We start from the raw sequence: 22,566 nt of genomic DNA, 5'->3' as shown, positions 1-22,566 counted from the left end.
CCTATTAAAGTTTGTGATTTATCAAGTAAAAAAGAAATCTGCATTTAATAATCAAAAATTGACTTCCAATATATTTAGTCATATTTCAAAACAAAGAGGTTGAGAAATAAAGAGTAAAGAAATGTCTCAAACTAGTCATTCCAGAAAGCATGTTATTTTATCACATCATCAAATACTATTATTTAAAGAGAACAATTACCCTTTGTATGCTGTTGTCATGTAAAGCATGGTTTTATTTAAAACTCATGAACTGATCTTACTGAGTATGACTTACACTTCATAACAGATATGGTAGTTATGAGAAGAAATAGGATTTATGGTATACTGTAGTAAGCAGCCTTTAAGGTGGTCCCCAATGATCCCTGCCTCTTGATATTCATATCTTTGTGTAATCTCCTTCCTTGATTGTGGGCTGGACCTAGCGACTTACTTCTAATAGACAGAATATAGGAAAAGTAATTGGTGCTACTTCTAAGATTAGGTTCCAAAAAGACTGTGACTTTGGTCTTGCTTTTTCCCTCTCAGAGCCCTTGCTTGGGGGAAGCAAGTGGCCCTGCTGTGAGTAGCCCACATGAAAAGGTCCATGTGGCAAGGACCTGATGTCTCTGGTCAAAAGCCAGTCAGGACCTGAGACCTGCTAATGGCCATATGAGTGAGTTTAGCAGTGGATCATCCAAGTCTTCCAACAGCTGCATCATTTGGCAGATCTTCCCCAGCCAAGCCTTGAGATGACTGCAGCCCCAGCTGACATCCTGACTGTAGCCTGTGAGACCCTGAGTCAGAGGCACCCAGCTAAGCCATGTGCAGATTCCTGAGCCACAGAAACTGTGAGACAATATGTTTGTTGTTTTGAGCTGTTAAATTCTGGGGTAACTTTTTAATGCAGCAACCGATAACTAATTCATATACTAACGTGTCCCTGTTAGCAACTCTATTTGCCCTCTCTTTGCTACAACTGGTTGTCTAGCTTTTGATAAGAAGGGAATTATTTTTAGATGAGGACATTAAGGGAAACTGACACTGAATGCCAGAGAATAGTCAAATACAGACTGTTCCCACCTCAAGCTGTTTATCCAGATGTAGATTATGAAAAACAAATTTAATCAGAGTAGTTAAAAGATTTTTTTTGTCTTGTTTTCCCCAAGGAGAGACATATAAACATGAATATACTCACAGATGCTCACACTGTATATGTAAGCATATATGTATAAGCATTGTATATAAAAAAAGACTAAAGGAGGGCTCCCCTGGTGGCGCAGTGGTTGAGAGTCTGCCTGCCAACGCAGGGGACACGGGTTCGTGCCCCGGTCCGGGAAGATCCCACATGCCGCAGAGCGGCTAGGCCCGTGAGCCATGGCTGCTGGGCATGCGCGTCCAGAGCCTGTGCTCCGCAATGAGAGAGGCCACAACAGTGAGAGGCTTGCGTACCGCAAAAAAAAACAAAAAACAAAAAAAAAGACTAAAGGAATGCAAAATTGCTAATAGTGATTATCTTTGTACGGTTGGATTACTTTTGTTTTCCTCTCTGTGTCTGTGTGTTCTACAATGAGTAAACGTTATTTGTAAACTAAGGGGAAAATGTTATTTTCATATATCCAAACAGGCATTTGTAGCTCAATAAAGGGGCTACTTAGGTTTCAATTATTTAATAAGCAGATGTGAATAGTTAGGGTAAAGACTCTTAAGGCAAAACTGCCAAGGTTACTCAGCTTCTTACTGGTTCTGTGACTTAAACCCTTCAGTTTCCTCACCTGCAAAACAGGATGATAATATTATTCCTTATAGGGTTGTTATAAGGGAAAAAGCATGTATTCCTTGTAAAGCATTAAGCACACAGGAAGGGGCCACATAAAGGTTAGCCGTTAGTATTGTACTGGCTATGTGTCCAAAAGGAGGACTAAACATTTTCTTTGTGAAAATGTAATAGGGAAGAACCTTTTGTATTCTATTACAAGTTAATCACTAAAGGGATGTTGCCTATAAGCTTAAATTATACATAATAGCCCATCTCTGGGAGCCCTGCTTCCCAGGTAACGAGCATTAAGCTAAAATACCTTTGTTTAGCTCACAGGAAACATCCTGACCAGGCCCACCTGTGAATGACTGCAGGGAGGAAGAAATCAACACATCCCCTCTGGAGGCTGATGGGAACCAGGAAGTGTTTGACTTTACTCCTTCCCCTTCTAGTATGAAAGGAGCCTGAATTCTAACTCAGGCAAGATGGTTCTTTGGGGGCATGATCCCACCATCTTCTCGGTTTGCCAGCTTTCCAAATAAAGCCGTCATTCCTTGCCCCAGCAACTCATCTCTCGATTATTGGCCTGTCATGTGGCGAGCAGTATGATCTTAGACTCAGTAACAAAACTACAGGTATCACTCAAAAGCTGAAAATAATAGTGTTTTTTTAAGAGGACATTTTATATTTATCAATGTAACATACCTTGTTTCAGATTTAGACAGGATTGGAACTTTCTTTTTTTTCTTTTTTCTTTTTTCACCGTTCAATTTGTCATCATACAATGAAGTGTCTGAAGGAAAGGAAGTCTCTGAGGGAAAGTAAGCCAACTGCTCCTTGAGTTTCTTTCGGATTTTCTTCTTAATCTCCTTTGCCATTTCTTCAGCTACTTGGAGCTGGTATACTTGCATCAGTTCTTCGTCATCTAAACTATTTTCTCCTTCCTCGGCCTTCTCACTTTTCTCACGAGTGACACCTGGCAGTGGCTTGGTCCGTGCTTTCTGGGGTGTTGCATCCGCCTTCTTCTCAGGAGTTTCCGGCTCCACTTCTTGTGTTGTCACCTGGAGTGCTGTTTTTATAACCTTTTTATTTGCCTTTTCTTGCTTGTCGTCCTCCACAGTAACATCATTATCTGGATCTTCAGTTGCTGGCTGCGGATCTCTTGGTTTGTTTTTAGTGACTCGCATGTTCTTCCCTGGGTTCTTAGTGTTAGCAGCACTTATATCATCACTTTTAGTTTCTCTGATTTTCTGAAGATTGCTTCTGACTGCATCAAGCTAGGAGAAGACGATACAATAACAAAGTTTCAGCTAAGCACAGTTTAGTTACGTGAAGATAAAAATAATGACAAGTGTTCCACAATGTGTAATACTGGGAGGATTATTTCACTTTTTACTTGAGCACTGTGACACCATTCTATGGCATCTGATGAGCGTTTTCCTAGTTATTCTCCCAGCGTTAGATTAGCAATCTTGAGAATAACTTCAGGTCAAATGAATTAACTAGTTAACAAAGGAAAAAGTACTTAATGACTTTTCAGAAGTGAGTTAACTGCTCAAATCTCAAATGCTAGTTTCCTCTTTGGCAGAATGATCCATACTCTAATCTAGATATTTGTGAAAATGCTAAAAGAGCCATGGTTAAACCATTTCATGTTTCCCAATAGAAAACACACACGGGTCATTTATCTTGCTTCATAATTACATTCAAAAACCAAAGGTTTATAGCTCTAGGATTACTCTGCAATTAGTCCAAATGTATCACTGAAAATGCTGCTAAGTATTAAATATTATCAAGTTAGATCAAATGACAGACTAAGCACGCACCTGTACCTCTTTCTACAAACAAAATTATTTAAAATGAGAGATATTTTTAATAGACAATCAGGCTAGAAATCAAAACCGAATGTTACTAGTAATGAAATAAACATTTTGAGAAATTCCCCAAGGATAAAAAAAACCAGGCAGGATTAGATCTAGTAAACTACCAGAGAAAACCACAGCACATAGGAAAAGACTTCTCCAGAGAAAAGGCTGGTTCTGGAGAAGCTGAATCAAGTAATTCAGGAAGAGGGACAAGCCTGACGATGACCAATTGAGGAGTTGGGAGAGACAGCTCTGTCTTCCTCCTCCGTTCGTGTTACATGGTGACTTTCACCCAGAGACCAAAGCAGCTGAATACAGATATGGCTTCCTGTTTTAGGTAGGTACAACCCTCACCAACAGCAGAAGCAGACTATGTTGAAAACAACCAACAGGCAGGAGAAAAATTTTCAAATACAAAGATGACTAACAACTAACAAACACGGAAGGAAAGCAGCACAATGAAGGAAAAGCCACCAAATCCAATAAAACAGAAAAATTAACAAGGAAGAAAAATAAATAGCATAAATAAAATAATTTAAAAGAAGTGGAATATAACGAAGAAATTCAAAAGTATGAGATTAAAAAAAAAAGTAGATGTTAGAATTAAAATTTCGAACGACAGAAATAAAAGCTTAAGAGATGTGTTCAAAAACAGAAAGGGCGGGCTTCCCTAGTGGCGCAGTGGTTGGGAATCCGCCTGCCGATGCAGGGAGGCACGGGTTTGTGCCCCGGGAGGGTCCCGCATGCCATGGAGCAGCTGGGCCCGTGAGCCATGGCCGCTGGGCGCTCCGCAGCCAGAGAGGCAACAGCGGTGAGAGGCGTGCGTGCCGCAAAAGGAAAAAACAAACAAACAAATAAAAAAACAGAAAGGGCAAAACCGAAGTGCTATAAGATGGAAGCCAATACCAAAATGAAGAATTCTCCCAGAAATGGACGAGCTTACCAGTGAAGACTGAAGTTCAATTTTCGAAAATCCTCATGTTTGAAAGTGGTTAGAAAATATCTAATATATGTGAAAAGGTGGGAAAATGCTAGAAGAACTAGTAACCCATTATATATCCAATATTTTACCATCTCCAAGACTCTTCTGCTTACCTAAAATGTATTTCCAAATTCTATCTATTCTTCAAGGATAAATTCTGAATCCATATCCTCAAAAAAATCTTTCCTAATCAAATCTAATAAAAATATTTTCTCTCTTAAAAAAAAGTTTATTTTCACATGTTCTTTTTCTAGAAGCAATATATGCTTAACTTAAAACAGTAAGAAAACAAAACATTAAAAATAGTAAAAAAATTCAGAAATTACTTAGAAAAAGAAGACCCAAAGTTCAATTCTGGGTTCCCTCACACAAGGAAAGTCATTGCTAATCTCTTCAGAAACTTATTTTTGTTGTTTTTCTATGAACACAGTCATACCTAATAACCTTGAATTTCCATTATGTCAAAATGGGGCAAATGCAAATTTCTCTATTTTCTTGGAACCAGAAACGTAGTGGCAATCGATAAAAACTGTGAGGACACTCCAATAACTGGAAAAAGATAACCAAGAATTAGAAATAGAAAAACGAATTATGGTTTTGAAAACAAAACCCTGGGGAAGCTAAATAGATGAGGCTCAGTTTATTTATTTATTTACTCTCTTCCACTGATCTGTCAACCTTTGTACTAATAACATCATTTTAAATACAATTCCCAGAGCATCTGTGGTAGCATCCCAAAATTCCATTGCACTGAATTGATAGTTTCATTACTTTTTAAATTCCTGTTTTTGTGGTTTGGATTTCCTTTGTCTTGCTAACAACTTCATGAGATAGTGTTTACATTTTCGAGTAGTTTATAAATTTTAAACTTTTGTTACTGATTTCTAGTTTTGTCATACTATAATTTAAAAAGGTCTACTTCATGGTATTTCATATTTCATGGATTATCACTGAATTCTAAAGTGTCCGAAATACGTTTGTTCATGTTCTATTATATCTTTGCCCATCCTTTTATCTTTACCGTCCGTGCCTCATTTAGGATTTTTGCTTTAGTTTGTTTTTTAAATCCACTTTTTGACACATAACAATAAATTATGTGAAGTACAGTAATATTCACCAGTTTTACGTGTATACTTAAATGAATTTTGGCAATGTATACAGCTGTGACACCACCACAATCATGATGTTAAACACCCATGACCCCACATGTTCTTTTACAAAGTAAACTCCTACCCCTCCATGTCCTGGCTCCGCTCAACCATTGATCTGTTTTCTATCACTGTAATTTTGACTTGCCTGGAATTTCATATAAATGGAATCATATAGTATATAGCTTTTTGCATCTAGTTTCCTTCACTCAGCCTAAAGCTTTGGGATTTATACATGTTGTTGAGATTATAGTAATTTATTCCCTTGCATTACTGAGCAGTATTCCATTGCGTGGAGAGACACTACATTTTATTTCTCCATATACCAATTAATGGACATTTGAGTTATTTCCAGTTTTGCATATTATATGTCTTCCTCTCTCTTGAGTGAATACCCACTAGTGGAACTAATATACTATATGGTCAGTACACAGTTAAGTTCTTAAACAACTGTCAAACTGCTTCCTAAAGTGGCTGTACCAGGTCACACTCCCAAATGTATGAGTTCTAGTTACTTAACACACTTGTCAGCAGTCCACATCGTTAATTTTCATCTTTTTGTGTTGTAACAGGTGTATAATGGTATCTCATTTTTTTAAATTGCATTTTCCTAAATACTAATGACCCTGAGAATCTTTACATGTGCTTATTTGCTATCTGTATCTCTTCTTTGCTTAAATGTTCAAATCTTTTGCGCATTTTTGTAAGGTTGTTTCACATCATTGAGTTCTGACAGTCCTTAAAATGTCCTAAATACACTTTATCAGACAGTGTGTTGCAAATACTTTCTCTCAATTTATAATTTACTTTTTCATTTTCTTGGCAATGTTTTGAATTTTCACAAAACCCAGTTTATCCCTTTTTTCTTTTATGGTTCATGCTTTTGTATCCTGAGAAATCTATTTATAACTCAAGGTTACCAAGGTTTTATCCTGTTTCTTCTACAAGTTATATAGTTTTAGCTCTTATGTTTTTTAGGTCGTTGATCCATTTCTATTTAATTTCTGAACATGATATAGTCAGTTTGTAATACTGTATATGTATATCTGATTGTCCCAGCACCATTTGTTGAAAAGATTGTCCTTTTCCTCATTTTGATGTACCTTGGCAATTTTGTCAACAATCAATTGACCATACACATTTGGGTCGATTTCTAGAGTCTCTTCTGATCTATGACTTACATATCCACCTTTATGAGAATACCAGGTTGTCTTGGTTACTAAAACTTTACAGAGAGTTTTGAATCAGATGACAAAATTCCTTTGACTTTGTTCTTCCTTTGCAAAATTGTTTTGGCTATTCTAGGTCTGTTGTTTAAATTTTCAAATAAATTTTATAATTATATTTTCAATTCTTAAAAGTCTGCTGGCATTTTGAATTGAATCAATAGATCAACTTTCAGAGAATGGATAATAATAATCTGTCAATAATTATTTGACAATAATGATTCTTTCAATCCATGAATATGGATATCTCTTTATTTATTTGGTTTTTACTTTCAGCAGTTGGGGGATTTTCAGTATACAGGTCTCACATATTTTTTGATAAATTCTTCCTTGACTGCTACATATTTTTTTTACTACTATAAATGATATTTTAAATTTTAATTAAGTTATTCATTACTGGTATAGAAATACAATTGGTTTATACTTGGACTTTATATTCTGCTAAACTCATTTAATAGTTCTAACAGCACTTTTTAGAGAGTTTGTCAACTGCAGATGAGATTCTTTTACTTCTTCACTTATGATCTTTATGCTCTTTTTAAAAAATTGCATTATTGCATTAGTCAGGGTCACCTGCACAATTATGAATATGCATGGTGATGTGCTCAAGCTTAGGGCAAAAGCTTTCAGTTTTTTACTTTTAAGTACAATTTTACCTGTAGGTTTTTGTAGATGCCCTTTATCAAGTTGAGGAAGCTTCCTTCTATTCTTTTTGTTTAAGAGTTATCAGAATGGGTGACGAATTTTGTCATCTTTTTATTGCATTTGTTGAGATGATCATATGGTTTTATTTAATCTTATGATATGGCAAATTACACCGACTACTTTTTTCAAATGTTGTGATATATTCCTGAGATAAACCCCACTGGTCACAGCATATTATCCTTTTTATATAATGTAAGACTGATTTCCTAACATTCTGTGGAAGATATTTGCTCTAGATTCAAAAGGGATACTGGTGTAGGTTTCCTGTAATGTCTTCATCTGGTTTTTGTTTTAGGGTACTTAATAATTGCCCCCAAAAAGAGTGGAGAAGTAGTCACTCTTTCTGCATAGTCTGAGTTTATATAGAATTATTATGATTTCTTAAATAATTTGGCAAAATTTATCAGTGAAGCCAGCTGAGAAAACTAGCCACCTGGTTTTCTTTGTGGGCAGGTTTTTAACCACAGACACATTTTTTTAAGATATACAATATTCAAGTTATCTGTCTCTTTTTGAGTGAGCTTTGGTAGTTTGTGTCCTTCAAGTAATTTATGCATTTCTTCTAAGCTGCTAAATTTATTGAAATGAAGTTATTTCATACTACTCCCTTATTACCATTTTAAGCTCTTTAACACATGTGCAGTGAACCCCTCTTATATTCCTAATATTGGTAATTTGTGCTCAGTTCCTTTTTTTTCTAATCAGTCTGGTTAAAGGTTGTGCAGAAAAGGGTTAACTCAGCAGCCCTGGTTGCTCAAATCATTCAGATCCCAAAACAGGCCTGTTTTCAGGACCAGCCCGTGGCCGGCTCCTGGGAACTGAGCTCTGAGCCCTTGGAATGTTGTGCTTGATAAAGGTGAATAAATACATAAATCAACTAAAGGATATTATTAACAGCTAGAGAATCTAGAATATTTTCCACCCTTTAAAATTAATTTAACACAAACATTTTCACAAGCTGTCATTCATAAAAGAAGTTATTGCCTCTATTAAATACCAGTTATTAGGATAAAATGAGATAGGAAAAAATAAAGGAATGAAATCAAGGTGATATAAAACTGACAATGATAATGAACAGAGCATGATTTAAATTTCCCCCTTTAAAAGGCAAAAATTCAGATGCATCTTCAAAATTAATAATAGCTACAGTTTGAGTGTTTATTCTCTACTTAGCAATTTATATTTACAGTAAGTCCCCTACATAAGAACGAGTTCCATTCTGAGAGCGCGTCCAATTTGTCTCTTAAGTCCAACAAAGTTAGCCTAGGTACCCAACTAACACAATCGGCTATATACCGCTGCTTTTATGCTTACTTCTAGACATCCTGGGCTTGAAATAAAGATACTGTACTACTGTACCCTATACAGTACTGTAAAGTACACAAAAGCACAACCACTTGTAGAGGATGCACACACGTGACAATATATGCCAGACACGTGAATTAACTAACGTGACTGGACATGAACGCACGTTTGCATCTTTGAAAGTTTGCAACTTGAAGGTTCGTATGTCAGGGACTTACTGTATTTGTTCTACCTATTACTGCTGAGTATCAAACCACTCCAGACTTAGTGGTATAAAATAATAAATCATTCATTATGCTCTGAACCCAATATATTCTCCTTATTCATCATTCCTCTCATCTTTAGTTCCTGATGCTTTGATTCCATAATCCATCACTTCATTCATCACTCACCATTATCATGTACTTTCCATCCATCACACCTGTCTGGAAAAACTCCAGGTACTATTCAAATTAAGTGACTTTCATCTCTATAACTATAACCAGGCTGTTGAATACTGCTGGAAGAACCACTTCAAAACTTGGCACTATTGTAAACATTTAGTCTACAAATTCAACTGAGGCCTCAAAGCTATGGACAATTCTTCTATGCTGCATAATCTGTTCATATGCACTCTTCTGTGGCTATTTCAAACTTCCTTCACTCACCTCTGATGTCCAGTACTGTCACTTATTGACTCACTTTCACAGATAAAAGCCATTAAAAGGGAAGCTGTGGGTTTCCCTGGTGGCGCAGTGGTTGAGAATCTGCCTGTTAATGCAGGAAACACGGGTTCGAGCCCTGGTCTGGGAAGATCCCACGTGCCGCAGAGCAACAGGGCCCGTGAGCCACAACTACTGAGCCTGAGCGTCTGGAGCCTGTGCTCCGCAACAAGAGAGGCCGCGATAGTGAGAGGCCCACGCACCGCGATGAGGAGCGGCCCCCGCTTGCCACAACTAGAGAAAGCCCTCGCACAGAAACGAAGACCCAACAGAGCCAAAAATTTAAAAATAAGTAAATAAATAATATTTTTTTTAAAAAAGGGAAGCTGCTTGGTAGCAACTTTCTGCTACCAAGTCTACAAATTTTCATGCACCCCAAATGACCTTTTTCTTTTCCTTCTCATTATAAAGAGGTGGGTTGAATTATGGTTTTCTCCAGATATATAAACCATAATTTGAAAAGATAAATGCATCCCAATGTTCATTGCAGCACTATTTACAATAGCCAGGACATGGAAGCAACCTAAATGTCCATCAACGGAGGAATGGATAAAGATGTGATACATATATACAATGGAATATTACTCAGCCATAAAAACGAATGAAATAATGCAATTTGCAGCAACATGGATAGACCTAGAGATTGTCACAGTGAGTGAAGTCAGACAGAGAAAGACAAATATCATGATATTGCTTATATGTGGAATGTAAAAAAAGGCTACAAATGAACGTATCTACAAAACAGAAATAGAATTACAGATGTAGAAAATAAACTTATGGTTACCAAGGGGTAAGGGGAGGGGGAAGGATAAATTGGAAGATTGGGACTGACATATACACACTACTATATATAAAATAGATAACTAATAAGGACCAACTGTATAGCACAGGGAACTATAATGGCCTATAGTAATGGCCTATATGGGAAAAGAATCTAAAAACAAGTGGATATATGTATATGTATAACAGATTCACTTTGCTGTACACCTGAAACTAACACAACATTGTAAATCAACTATACCCCAATAAAAATAAAAATAAATAAATAAAGAGGTGGGTCTTCTTGTGTTCTAGAAAACTTTCCTCTCCCGCATCATCAATTTCTCCATTATCTTCCAGCTATCAGCGTTTAAATACCTGAATGCAATCAATATCATCTTCACAATATCCCTTTTTACAGCCAAACTTCCTGAAAAGGTTGTCTATACTTGTTGTACTGCTTCACCTTTCTATGAACCTTATATTAAAACGCTTTGCTCTCTACCCTGCTAATAAACTTTCGAATACTTATTTGGTAAGCAAAAATACCATCTCTGGTTTCCAATCTGAATAGCTTTTAAAGTGTTTCTATATTTTATTAGTCAATGTTATTTTCTCTTGTAATTAGTTTTATTTTTCATGCCTTTTGCTCACTTAGAGATTTAGTATCTTACTATTTATGGCATTTATTTGTGGCATTTCTTTACATGTTAACAATAGGAATGGAACTTACTCATAAGGTTGCTCTGAAGATTGATAGGGTAATAACTATAAAACACTGAAAAGATCCAATTCCAGAATATAGATGTTCAATAAATGTTAACAATTATTATATATTATTGGCTATATAAAAGAGTATTAGATCTGTGGCTATTAAAAAAAATCACATATTTTCCTCAGTGAATTGGCTTTTAGTTGCATTTGTTTCTGACTCAAAAAAGTATTTTCTACATCAGATTTATTCATTCAACAAATATTTAGTGAGTCTTCTGTGTGCAGACAGGGAATATTCTCATTACTTGGGATGTCTCTCATTCCTTTTAAGATCAGAGTATCTTTCTACACTGGAAAACTGAACCAGTCCATTTCTATTTTCTTATTTAGGTATTTGTCTACTAATTTAGATTTTTACATTTACTTTTTTAAGATGTCTGAAGTGTAATTTAATGTGAGATAAAATGAGACTGTAACTGACCTTTTCCCCCAGAAGCTAAAGCAACTCTATCAATACTAGTTCTTGTGTCATAGCGTCTTGAAACACCTGGCCTAAGAAACTTCTACATATTTAACTGGTTTCAAGGCTCAACCAGATATATATTTTTTAAATCCTTCATTTTGATTCATGTCTCTGGAAATGGTACTACACATTCAACTAATCCATCTTCAGTAGTTTTCTTGTTTTTTTCAGGGAGGGAACACTAGAGAAATTCTTTGCTAATTCACATGCTCGCTATTGCCCTCACAACTGACTGACAATTTAGGCAAGTAGATACCTTGGAACACAATTTTCCCCTAAATATTGTAGAGATATTGCTCCATTGTCTTTGGCCTTAGTGTTTTTAGAGAGAAGTCTGAAATGCACTAGATATTTCTTCTTCTGTTTAGATGTTCGCAAAATTTATCTTTTTTTATTACAGTTTTCAGATATAGTTCTCATCTCATAAAATTTATCTGAAATGCAAGATGTAGTCATCTCTTCCTAGATGTTTTTTTAACCTCAGGAATGTTTCCTCTTCGTGCTCTTTTTACTGTTTCTGCTCCGCTAGTGCTGTCTGGGAACACTTACTTGTAGGTCAAGTATTTCTATACGTCCTTGTTATTTCTTACAGCTTTCATTTTAGTTTCAGCCATTTCTTCTCATGAACAATGCTTCATATTTGTCTGACACATTATTAATTAAATTCTTCCATGGTGTCAATTCTATTACTTAGGCCTGAGATATAGTTTTAAGGAAGCAATGAAGAGAGAACGTGGAGCCTGTGGTTTTAAATCCTTATTCTACAATTCTTACACGATATTAAAAAATATGGCACAAAATTCGTATATGTAGGTTATCCCTGAACAGAAGGACTGCAGGTTGTTTTGATTTTACTCCAGTGTAAGAAAGTCTTTGAAATCTAATGAGTGAAAGTTAGCTCATCCATTCTGGTTATTTCTGCTTCACTGTCTTTGACTATTTTACAACTCAGTAGAGAAAGAGGGTTAACATGTAGAAAATTGATAGTAATACAGATGTTTCCTGTCCATAGCTATGTAAATGATTTCTATTAATACAATGCAACTGAATTTTGTCTGTTAGATAAATCTCTGTAAATTAAACCCATCTGAACTGGTTATAACATCTTACTGGTTCCCTCATTAATTAATGATTTAAATAAAATCTTTGTTATATGTTAAAAAAAATTTTATATATATATATATATATATATGTGTATATATATATATATATATATAAATATATATAAAATAACTCCTACTTACTCTATTTCTGCCTATACAGCCCTGGCAAAGATGGTAAGTCGTTTTCTGTTCAGATGTTCATAAAATTTCTCATATGCAAAATAAGAGCTCTAATATCTATTTTCATGATTAACATAAAAATCAGAAATAATATTTGTAAAACTCTTATCAGAGTGCCTGATAGGCAGCTGAAAAACAGTAAAATGAACCTGCCATTATTACGAATTTTATGGCTTTCTCTTTGCCTAGTTTTCTTATTTCAGCTTGCTTCCTTTTCAGTGTCAGCCTGTTCTGCACATGGGAGTCCTTGTTCTTGTTCTGAAGAGATCCCATCACTTCATGCCTTATTAAAAGGGGTCCTATTGGGTTGTGGTTAAGAGAATGGATTCTGCAGTCAGACTGTCAGAGTTTGAATCCTGGTTCTACCACTAACTATGCCACTAACTTTGGGTAAGTTACTCAACCTCTCTGTGATCTAGTTTCCCCATCTATAAATGGATATAAAACTTCGTAATTTTATTGTTTGTATTGAAAATGAGTGAATATACATAAAATGTTTAGAAGAGTGCTTGAAAGATAGAGAGCACCGTTATCTAGTAAATAAAAGCAGGTATTCCTCCTCTGTTTGCTAAAGTAAATCATTTCAAAAATAGTTTGTTTTCTAGGAATAATCCTCTTCCATTGAGCTGAAAAATCTCTTCCTAAATATTTTTTTTAAGAATACTTATCTCTGAATTAAGAGAGACCTTGAATGGCCTGGTGTGTGCCAAAAGAGGCTGAGTAGATTACATTTAATCACCTCCCACTTGTGTGTCCCCAACATCTAAACTGGACCTTGGATAAATTAACATATCTTCTGCCCATTTTCTAGTTATCCATTTAATTTAGCATTCCTGGCCTAAACTGCACCTTGTTCATGCACAAAAGGCCCAGTTCTGACAGTGAGAAAAGTATGAGTTTCTACTTTGACTGAGTCCATAAAAATATTCTGCAGACAGTTGTGTCCAGGGTTCTTTCTGCTTTTGCCAAATGTACACCACCTTACTCAAGGGGAGGGCATATCCCAGTAAGCAATGCTGCATCGTCCGTATGCCACTCTTCCCTACCATGCTGCACACTGGTACACCAGAAGTGGCATATTCTATTTTAGAGCAGCATCCACTATGGGAGACCTAATCTGATCCATTCTGTCAGCAGTTCTTCATTAGTATGCAGTAGTACTGGTATACTATGAACCCCTCACATGTGTGCAGCTGCATTCTAGCCAATGCTATAACTTTTTTTTTTTTTTTTTTGGCCTCACTTGAGAATATAACTATTACACTGATGGCTGCCAGACTATTAAAATGAACAGGTCTCATGACAAATACAGACTAGGGTAAAATATGCTACAAGTAAAATGTAGGATGCATATAACTCATAAAACTCCTGCCAAAGAAATGTATGTATTCTTTGTATCAATTACCAGGACATGCATTAAGTTATTTATTTGTGTGGAGATTATGGTCAAAGAGGTAAAAGGTGCAATGGAAATAGCGAGATAGGTTTGAAGAGTGAACAGTGCATTAACTGGGATACTATTACAGACTCTATAATACCTTGGGAATCAGGTTGTAGTTAATTGCTGATTTGTTTAGTATTGCTTTGAGTTCTGTATTTTCAATCCCTTCAAGGGTGCTACCAAAAATTCTATCATTTGAAAGTATACCTCAAGTAGAAAAGGATAAGTATTTCTTTAAGGTTCCACTGATTTCTCCTGGCTCTGCTGGGTAGAATCAGATGAATAAGTCTAAATAAAGATAAGCCAATAACTATCCAAAGTAAGATATTATTTCTTAAGTTCTTCACAATTCTGGGTTAAAAATCTTGGTTTTCTTCAAGAACGTGTAATACGTCTAGTTTTGCGTTTCCCTGTTATCCCTAATCACTTTAACCAGTTGGTCTGTTATTCTTGTAGGACAGCACTCAAGAACTCAATACTCAAAGAGTGAAGAGTGAGGCTGATTCTAATGCAAGCTTAGCTTTACCATGTTATTGACCACAACACAGATTTACTGTTTTTAATTTCCAAAGTTCCTTGGAGTTTTCATATGAAAGTCATAATTTTATGCAGATATACAAGACACCATTACCAAATGATCAGTTACTCACTGAGATTTTTTCTCCAGATTTGCCAATTTTTTTCTTCAGTTTTCTTCTTTCACGTATTAGATCATTGTGGGCCTTAAGCAATTCCTCAAAGCGAACTTTGGTCTTCACCTTTGCTTCACTCTCAACTACAAATGATAATGACTCATGTCATTTTCTATGCAACTCTATTATCACACATATTATGTTAAAAAATAAAACCCCCACAGCCTTGTAAATACCCGAATGAGTTAAAAGGATTAGTCCTTCTTTCTTAAAAACTTTTCTTTTGGCTTTGGTGACACCACACTCACCTATATCCATCTTACCTTTCGGGCTACTCCCTCTAAACGTTTCCTTTGCTAAGTTAACTCTTTACTTATGATGCACAGTAGCACCTACGACTGTTACGTGGCCTTAAACAAGTCACTTAACATCTCTAAACTTCATTTTCCTTATGTGTAAAATCGGAATAATCCTATGTCAAAGATCATTTTTTCATGAAAAATGACTAGTGCTTTCCTGGCCAACAATCAGCCTTCAACAGATATTAAAAGCTGAAAGTTGTTTTCCCCTTTAAAACATAAATCAGATCATGCTAGTACCTTGCTTAAGACCCTGTAAGTTTCCCAGTTCACTTAGGACAAAATAAAGCAAGTTCTTCACATGCCCTACATGGTTCTTACTTCCTGGTCTGTCTACCTCTACAGCTTCAATTAAAACAAATATCCCTATAGGGAGGATGGGAGGGAGGCTCAAGAGGGAGGGGATATGGGGACATATGTATGCATATGGCTGATTCACTTTGGTGTACAACAGAAACTAACACAGTATCATGAAGCAATTATATTCCAATAAAGATCTATTTAAAAAAAACAAAAAATAAACATCCCCTTAGATCCCTACATTCTAGCCAGACATCCTTGTTTTTAGCTCTTCTGCCAGAACAAGCAATCTCCCATGTGAAGCTGCTTCCACCTGGTGCAAACTTCCTCTAACTCCTCACAGCTGGCTGGTGTTAAGATACCTGTTTAGTAAGGTAGATAGCTAGTGGGAAGCAGCCGCATAGCACAGGGATATCAGCTCAGTGCTTTGTGACCGCCTGGAGGGGTGGGATAGGGAGGGTGGGAGGGAGGGAGACGCAAGAGGGAAGAGATATGGGAACGTATGTATATGTATAACTGATTCATTTTGTTATAAAGCAGCAACTAACACACCATTGTAAAGCAATTATACCCCAATAAAGATGTTAAAAAAAAAAAAAAGGATACCTGTTTAAATGTTGCCTCTAAAGCGGAACATTTCCTGACAACCTCATCTAAATTTCTGTTTCTCACAAGACAGACTGTTCTTTTCCTTCACAGCACTTAACCCAACTTGAATTTGTGTAATTATTTGTATATCTATATACATAAATATACTGTGTCTCTCCCATTATATGAGGTAGTTCATAACTACATCCCTAGCTACTATCATGGGGTCTAGCACAGAGTAAGTACTCAATAAACATGTTTCAAATAAATAAATGCTCAATGAATGAATGCCCAAGAGCAGGTATTGGCAAACTACTACCTGCAGGCCAGTCACCTGTTTTAATAAATAAAGTTTTATTGAAACACAGCCAGGCCCATTCTGTTAAGAACTGTTATGGCTGCTTTTGTGCCTCAATGGAAGAGCTGAGGAGTTGTAGCAGAGACCAAACCTAAAATATTTACTAGCTTGCCTTTTAGGAAAAAGTTTGCCACAGTCTACTCTAAAGTGAAAAATCCATTTTGACAATACAAAATAAAAACTAACCATATGTTGTTATCATTTACCTTGCCCAGCTGAGTCCCAAATTGCCAGCCAATGAATACATATTAACTTTAATCACCAACATTACATAGAAAGCTAAATAACAAACTATGAAATATCTCTAAATGTAATTTTCGGTTGATGACATCTACTTCATTCCTTAATTGAAGAATCCCTTAAAATAATCCAAACTTTAAAATAAATAATATGTACTGCATAGATAAATTTCATAGAAATCTTACCAGTGGGCATATCTCAGCTTCATGGAGAGCATTGAGTTATAGTGTAAAGCACTGATTCAATAAGGATCCTATTAAAACAAAGAGGATTTATTTGTAATACGGAATTTCCAAATAAAAATTATAAAATACTCTTCACACAAGATTATGTGATTGTCTACTACCTCATCAGGTTTATACCAATAAAACTAAGTTCTCTTATTACAACCTTATGTAAATGACTTAAATACATCTGAATCAGTTTAGAGTCTTAAAGTAAAGCAAACTGGATCATAATTGAGTAAAATATTTATATATCTGAAACAAAAAATTTTTTAAATTTTTGAAAGGCAATAAACATCTAACTTAGTATATTAATACATCTTTTAAAGTATTTTAAGTAAAAAAAAATGAACACTTCTATGTACTTTTGAGAAACCAAACTCCATATCAGAAGTGACTTTCCCAAGCACATACACTATTACACTAGTAAAGTATGCTTCTGGGTAGCACATTCACAGATAATTTAAATATTTCTGTACCTGCCACTGAAAATGCTGCAACAGAGAAGGTTAAGCACAAGCATTCATTCCATCTTCTCAAATAAATACCTGGGTGTGTTTCACTGTGTATCAAAACCATGGATAAACTCAGTATATATACTCTTAAATTTCCAGTTTTTGTAAAAGATGAGGGTGTGTGTCCAAAACAGACATTAATTCTCACATTAGAACACAATATGCATACATTTTTAAGAATAAAAATGAAGACTGTTAAAAAAAATTGATTTGACTCAACAATTATCAGTTAAGGTTGCAGATCCCTGGGGATCCACATTCGTGTTCCTTTAGTATTAGGAGTAATTTGGACAGAAAAGTCTGATAACAAATGCTAGAAAGAAAATAATGATTATACAAATACACTAATTATGTGAGTTAACTTCTGTAACAACTATCCGGTATACAGACAAAATAGACAACATTAAATACACAGAGTAAAACCTCCTATTCTTTATTGATAGGAAACAGCATTAACTCTTTCTAGAAGATAACAGATCCAATAAGCCTGATCATCTTTCCAATCTACCCCAAATTAGAAAAGAGAGAGGCTGCAAAGACAACTGTATCAGTAATTGAAACCTGACAGCACATAAGTAGAAAAAAAAAAAATAAAGCAAATAAGGATTTAATATTTATAGTATTCCATGGTGATTCAATATATAGGAAAATAGCTGAACTATATTATGACTGAGTCATCAAGAAAAGGTTTACTTATATTCTTCTGTTTTATCTTGAGCAGAAAATGTATGACATTTTAGACAGATTAAATAAAAACTACTGAAGAGATAGAACAAAGAGTCAAGGATGATTCTCATCTTTTTCAAAAGGAAATAATTAGACCAGTAGTATCATTAATTGGAATATAGTGCAGTATAGCACAAGTGTAGTGAAGTAGTTTAAAACACAAGTCCTGGAATTACTGTAATCTCCCACGGTTACTTGCATGGGCTGGGCCATGTTTCCTCATCTGTAAAATCAGTCTAACAGTGACTATTCAAAGGGCTGTTATAAGAGTTAAATGATTAAAAGGTTAAAACAGTGCCTTAGAACAAGCATCAATAACATTAGCTACAATTATAATAGATACTTCTTATGGGTCGCTCAGTGAGCTTTAGCGGGGCATGTTGAGCTGGATATCTGACGGGTATTAAGCAGCTATAAGCATTGGCTCTATTGTCAGATTCCTGGATTCAAATCTCAGTTCTACCTGTCAGTAGATTAATCTCAATTTCCTACTCTTTCAAAAGACAATGATAACAGTAAATCACTTACAGTGTTTTTGTAAAGATGAAATAAGAATATGCAGGTAAAACACTAGGCACAATGCCTAGAGCATGGCAAGCTCTCCAAAAATGATAGCTATTATTACTGTATACACATAGAGAGTGCGTGTGTGTGTGTGTGTGTGTGTGTGTGTGTGTATGGAGATTCATATAAATATATATATATATATAAAATCAGTTTATGTTTGGTAGGTGATATAGTAATCCAGCAAGGAGATAAGAGTCTAAAGATTTGGGCATCATTTATTTATATTTGTGATGGTTGCAAGAAAAAAAAGGGCCAAACACAGAATTCCGGGAGCCCACAAAATACACTAAAAAGACATCAGGGAGATAGATGAAAAACTGGGAGAAGTAACCAAAGGAAAAAGAGTTTCAAGAGAGAAGTGGTCTACACTGTGTGGTACCAAGAGTTCTTGCAAGGTTTGAAGAGTGTCCACTGGATCTGCAGTCAGGAAGTCACATGTGCAAAGCTTTTTGTGGAGGGACAGAAACCTGGCAGCCACAGGTGGAGGAATGAATGGAAGGTAAGACCTGTAGAAGAAATGTGTAGATAATTCTTTCTACAATTCTGCTTCCAACTGTCTCCCTCCACCCTGCACAGGCAGTGACATGAGGCAGTAGCTATGAGGTACAGAAAGACTATGGAAGGATTTTGCTGTTTGTTTTAAGACTGTTTCCATGCCTCCATCACACTACCCTTAAAAAATAAACCACCAGAGGAATTTTCTGAAATACAAATGTGATGGAATCATTTCTTTGTTTAGAACTCTTCAGTAGCTCCCAATACTGGAAAACATGAGGTCCTTCCCATTGGGGTCCAAAGCTACTAGTGAAATGACCCCTTGCCTTTCTCCACCTCCCCTTCTCCAGCCACACTTCCACACTGTGGGCTCCAGCCCTGTGAAACCACTTGCAGGCCCTCAAACATGCCAAACTCTTTCTTGCCTTTGTACCATTACACATACACCCCTCTCTCCTGAAAAATGCCCTTCCTCTCTTGTCTCTCTAACTCCTAACTATCCTTTGACACAGGCTAAGACCTGGAACCTGGGTCCCTTTACAGGTGTGTCTGCACCTGGACAAACATAAACTATAAGGGACTAAAAACAACTGCATGCATGCAGTTGGGGCAAAATCATGAACAGTAAGATACAAAAGGGCTAAAACCCAACTTCTGAGGTGCTGGGAACAAAAGCAGCAGCATACTGTGCAGGATCCCTGCACACAGCACCACCAATGGGGTGGGCAGAACACCTAAGCCACGCCTCCAGCCCAGCCCACAAATCTGGCCCCAACCTCTCCCCATTTAAGGAACCAGCTCTGCCCCACATCCCGACCCACCACCCCGCTTCCCGTTTTCACTCCCTCGTGAAACAACGGAAGTCCCAATAAAGCCTCCCCTAAACTTCTTGTCTGCCCTCCTATCAATTTCTATTGATTAAAGAGTCCAAGGACCCAGGTCAGTATCAGTATCTTCTCTAGGGAGCTCGCTAACTTTGAGGGGTTAGAGACAGTCTCCATAAATAAACAAGATTCTGAAGATGGTTTTAAAAACTTTTGGTATTTGAATTTCTTTCAAATGTATATTTTTTAAATTTCCCACAGTCCTAATAACAAGCAATTTTCTTCCTGAAAGCCCAAGTAGTAACAGCAATCGTTAAATATGTCTCCTCTGTGCTCCGACAGCACCTTAATCTTCATACCTCCTACCTAGGCCTTGAATTTTCCCTCTGGTAAAACCTTCTGTGACCGTTCCCCACCAAACTGCTAGCTTGTGGAGCGCTAGGCCTGTGCTCTCTTCATCTATGTATCCCATTTTAAAAGTGGGGGGGGCAGTAATAATGGTTCTAGGGTCAAAATGAGTCAGGCTTAAGCTTTTTTTTTTTTTTTTTTGGCCTGGGAAATTAAAACGGCACCTACTTTATTGTAAGGAGAAAAGGAAATACTGAAAAGCAAAGTTATCAGCACAGTGGCCGGCCCATTACTTTATGTCCATTATTATAGTATTAAAAATAAACAATTATGCGATAGACAAAAAATATTAAATAAATTATGTATTTACATTGTTTACTACTATTTAGTAGTCTAACGTACAATCCAATTAGTAAACACTAATATTAATTTAATGATAAACATAGCAAATACATTACAGAAATGATCATCTCTAAATGGTAATGTGTACTATGGCAAATACATTATAGAATGACTAATATTTGATAAGATCATCAGCAAAAATTAAGGTCAAACTTAAAATGACATCTGTGAATCTCATATATGTCATTATATTTAAAAGTTTCTCCCTCACAAACCCTTTTAAAGGACCTGCTAAGAGATACAAAATAGGGAAATTAACTACATTACATATCATCTCATTTTATGTTTTCTCTAAACGCCTGATTATCAGCCAATAAATGACTAAAGATCAAGGGAAGAAAAAGCAGAGGCTTGGATGATTCGCTCCTTGACCGAATTTTACAGCACGGGATAAAAGGAAACAAACAAAACCCGTATACATAATTAAACTAATATATCAGAATAGTCTCCATAAATATATAAGTTCTAAATACGATTAAAAAAACTTTTGGTATTTGAACTTCTTTCAAATATATATATATATATTTAATTTCTCAGAGTGCTCAAAATAAGCAATCTTCTTCCGGAACGCCCAAGCAGTAACAGCAATCGTAAACGCAACAGGTGGAAAAACTGTTAGCATCCTTTTCTCAAAAGAAGGAGAAGCCATATGCTCCAGTCAGTAGATGTTTCCACAGTAATGCGGAAATGTAGCACAGCCATTTGGCAGGGATCCCTAAATAGTATACGTTTTCTTCTATTTGTATACATATCGAAACGACCCTGTTAATGTAACTATACTCTTAGAAACGTAACACATCGATCACCTTTTCTCAGATGTAATTAAGAAGGTATTTCACGGGTTCAAGATTCAGCACCAGGTTGACACCCTAAAAGGAAATAAACGTACGTACTTAGTGTGCATCTGATTTAAACGCTGTTAAACCAGAACCGGGAATAGGAAAGGCAAAGATTGCATTCACTCTTTCACGACACCACGCTCAGCGTTCCGGAGAAAAGGAGCCCAGGAATGGGAGATGAAAAGTTAAGTACGAAGAGGTAACTCTCGGAAACCCCATCCCTCCACTCTGCCGCGCTCGGCGGGTCAGACTGCAGTGGTGCAGGGCAGCCCCCGCCCGGCCTCCCCGGCCCGCCGCCCCCGCGCCTTAGGACCCGAGCAGCCCTCCACGCCACTGTCCCCGAAGAGGGCCAGGGCAGGCCGAGCGCCCGAGCCCGGGCTCCCGCCACCAGCAGGCCTGCAGGGTACTCACGAAGAGGGCGCAGACCTGCCCAGGGTCCCTCCGGAGTCGACGCCGGGACCGTGCGGGGTGGGCTGAGACCTAGACGGCCGCACCGCCTCCCCAGCCGCCAGACACTCCGGCTCTGAGCGCCCGCTGGGTGCCGCAGTGCGGGCAGCGCGCCGCCAGTTGACGTCAGCGCCTGCCTACGCCGCCGTTCCCATGACAACCGATGCGGCGTCGACTCACCGCCGGGACCTCTGCCGGACCTCGGCGCCCCTCCGCGGCCCCGCCCCCTCCCGCGGCCCCGCCCCCGCGCTACCTAAGCCTGGGCCCAGAGGCGCTGCGTCGCGGCGTCTGCGGAACGGAGGCCGGGCGTGCACG

General features: G+C 37.1%; 1 protein-coding gene across 1 annotated transcript in view; it reads right to left on the bottom strand.

Annotated features, from left to right (window-relative positions):
* Positions 1-22,322, bottom strand: part of AHI1 (Abelson helper integration site 1) — a 218,894-nt gene extending 196,572 nt beyond the window's left edge. Inside the window, exons 1-5 of the mRNA XM_060029925.1 lie at positions 22,216-22,322; positions 21,772-21,834; positions 17,050-17,117; positions 15,038-15,162; positions 2,441-3,012 (exon numbers count right to left, since the gene is read on the bottom strand). Coding sequence (XP_059885908.1) covers positions 2,441-3,012; positions 15,038-15,162; positions 17,050-17,059 — 707 coding nt within the window. The 5' untranslated portion in view covers positions 17,060-17,117; positions 21,772-21,834; positions 22,216-22,322. The remainder of the gene's footprint in view (positions 1-2,440; positions 3,013-15,037; positions 15,163-17,049; positions 17,118-21,771; positions 21,835-22,215) is intronic.
* Between the last annotated feature and the right edge of the window lie 244 nt (positions 22,323-22,566).

The sequence above is a fragment of the Delphinus delphis genome, chromosome 14 (genome assembly GCF_949987515.2).
Source record: "Delphinus delphis chromosome 14, mDelDel1.2, whole genome shotgun sequence".
NCBI lineage: Eukaryota > Metazoa > Chordata > Mammalia > Artiodactyla > Delphinidae > Delphinus > Delphinus delphis.
Note: the sequence above shows the minus strand (reverse complement) of the source record. Positions and strands in the feature narration are given on the sequence as shown.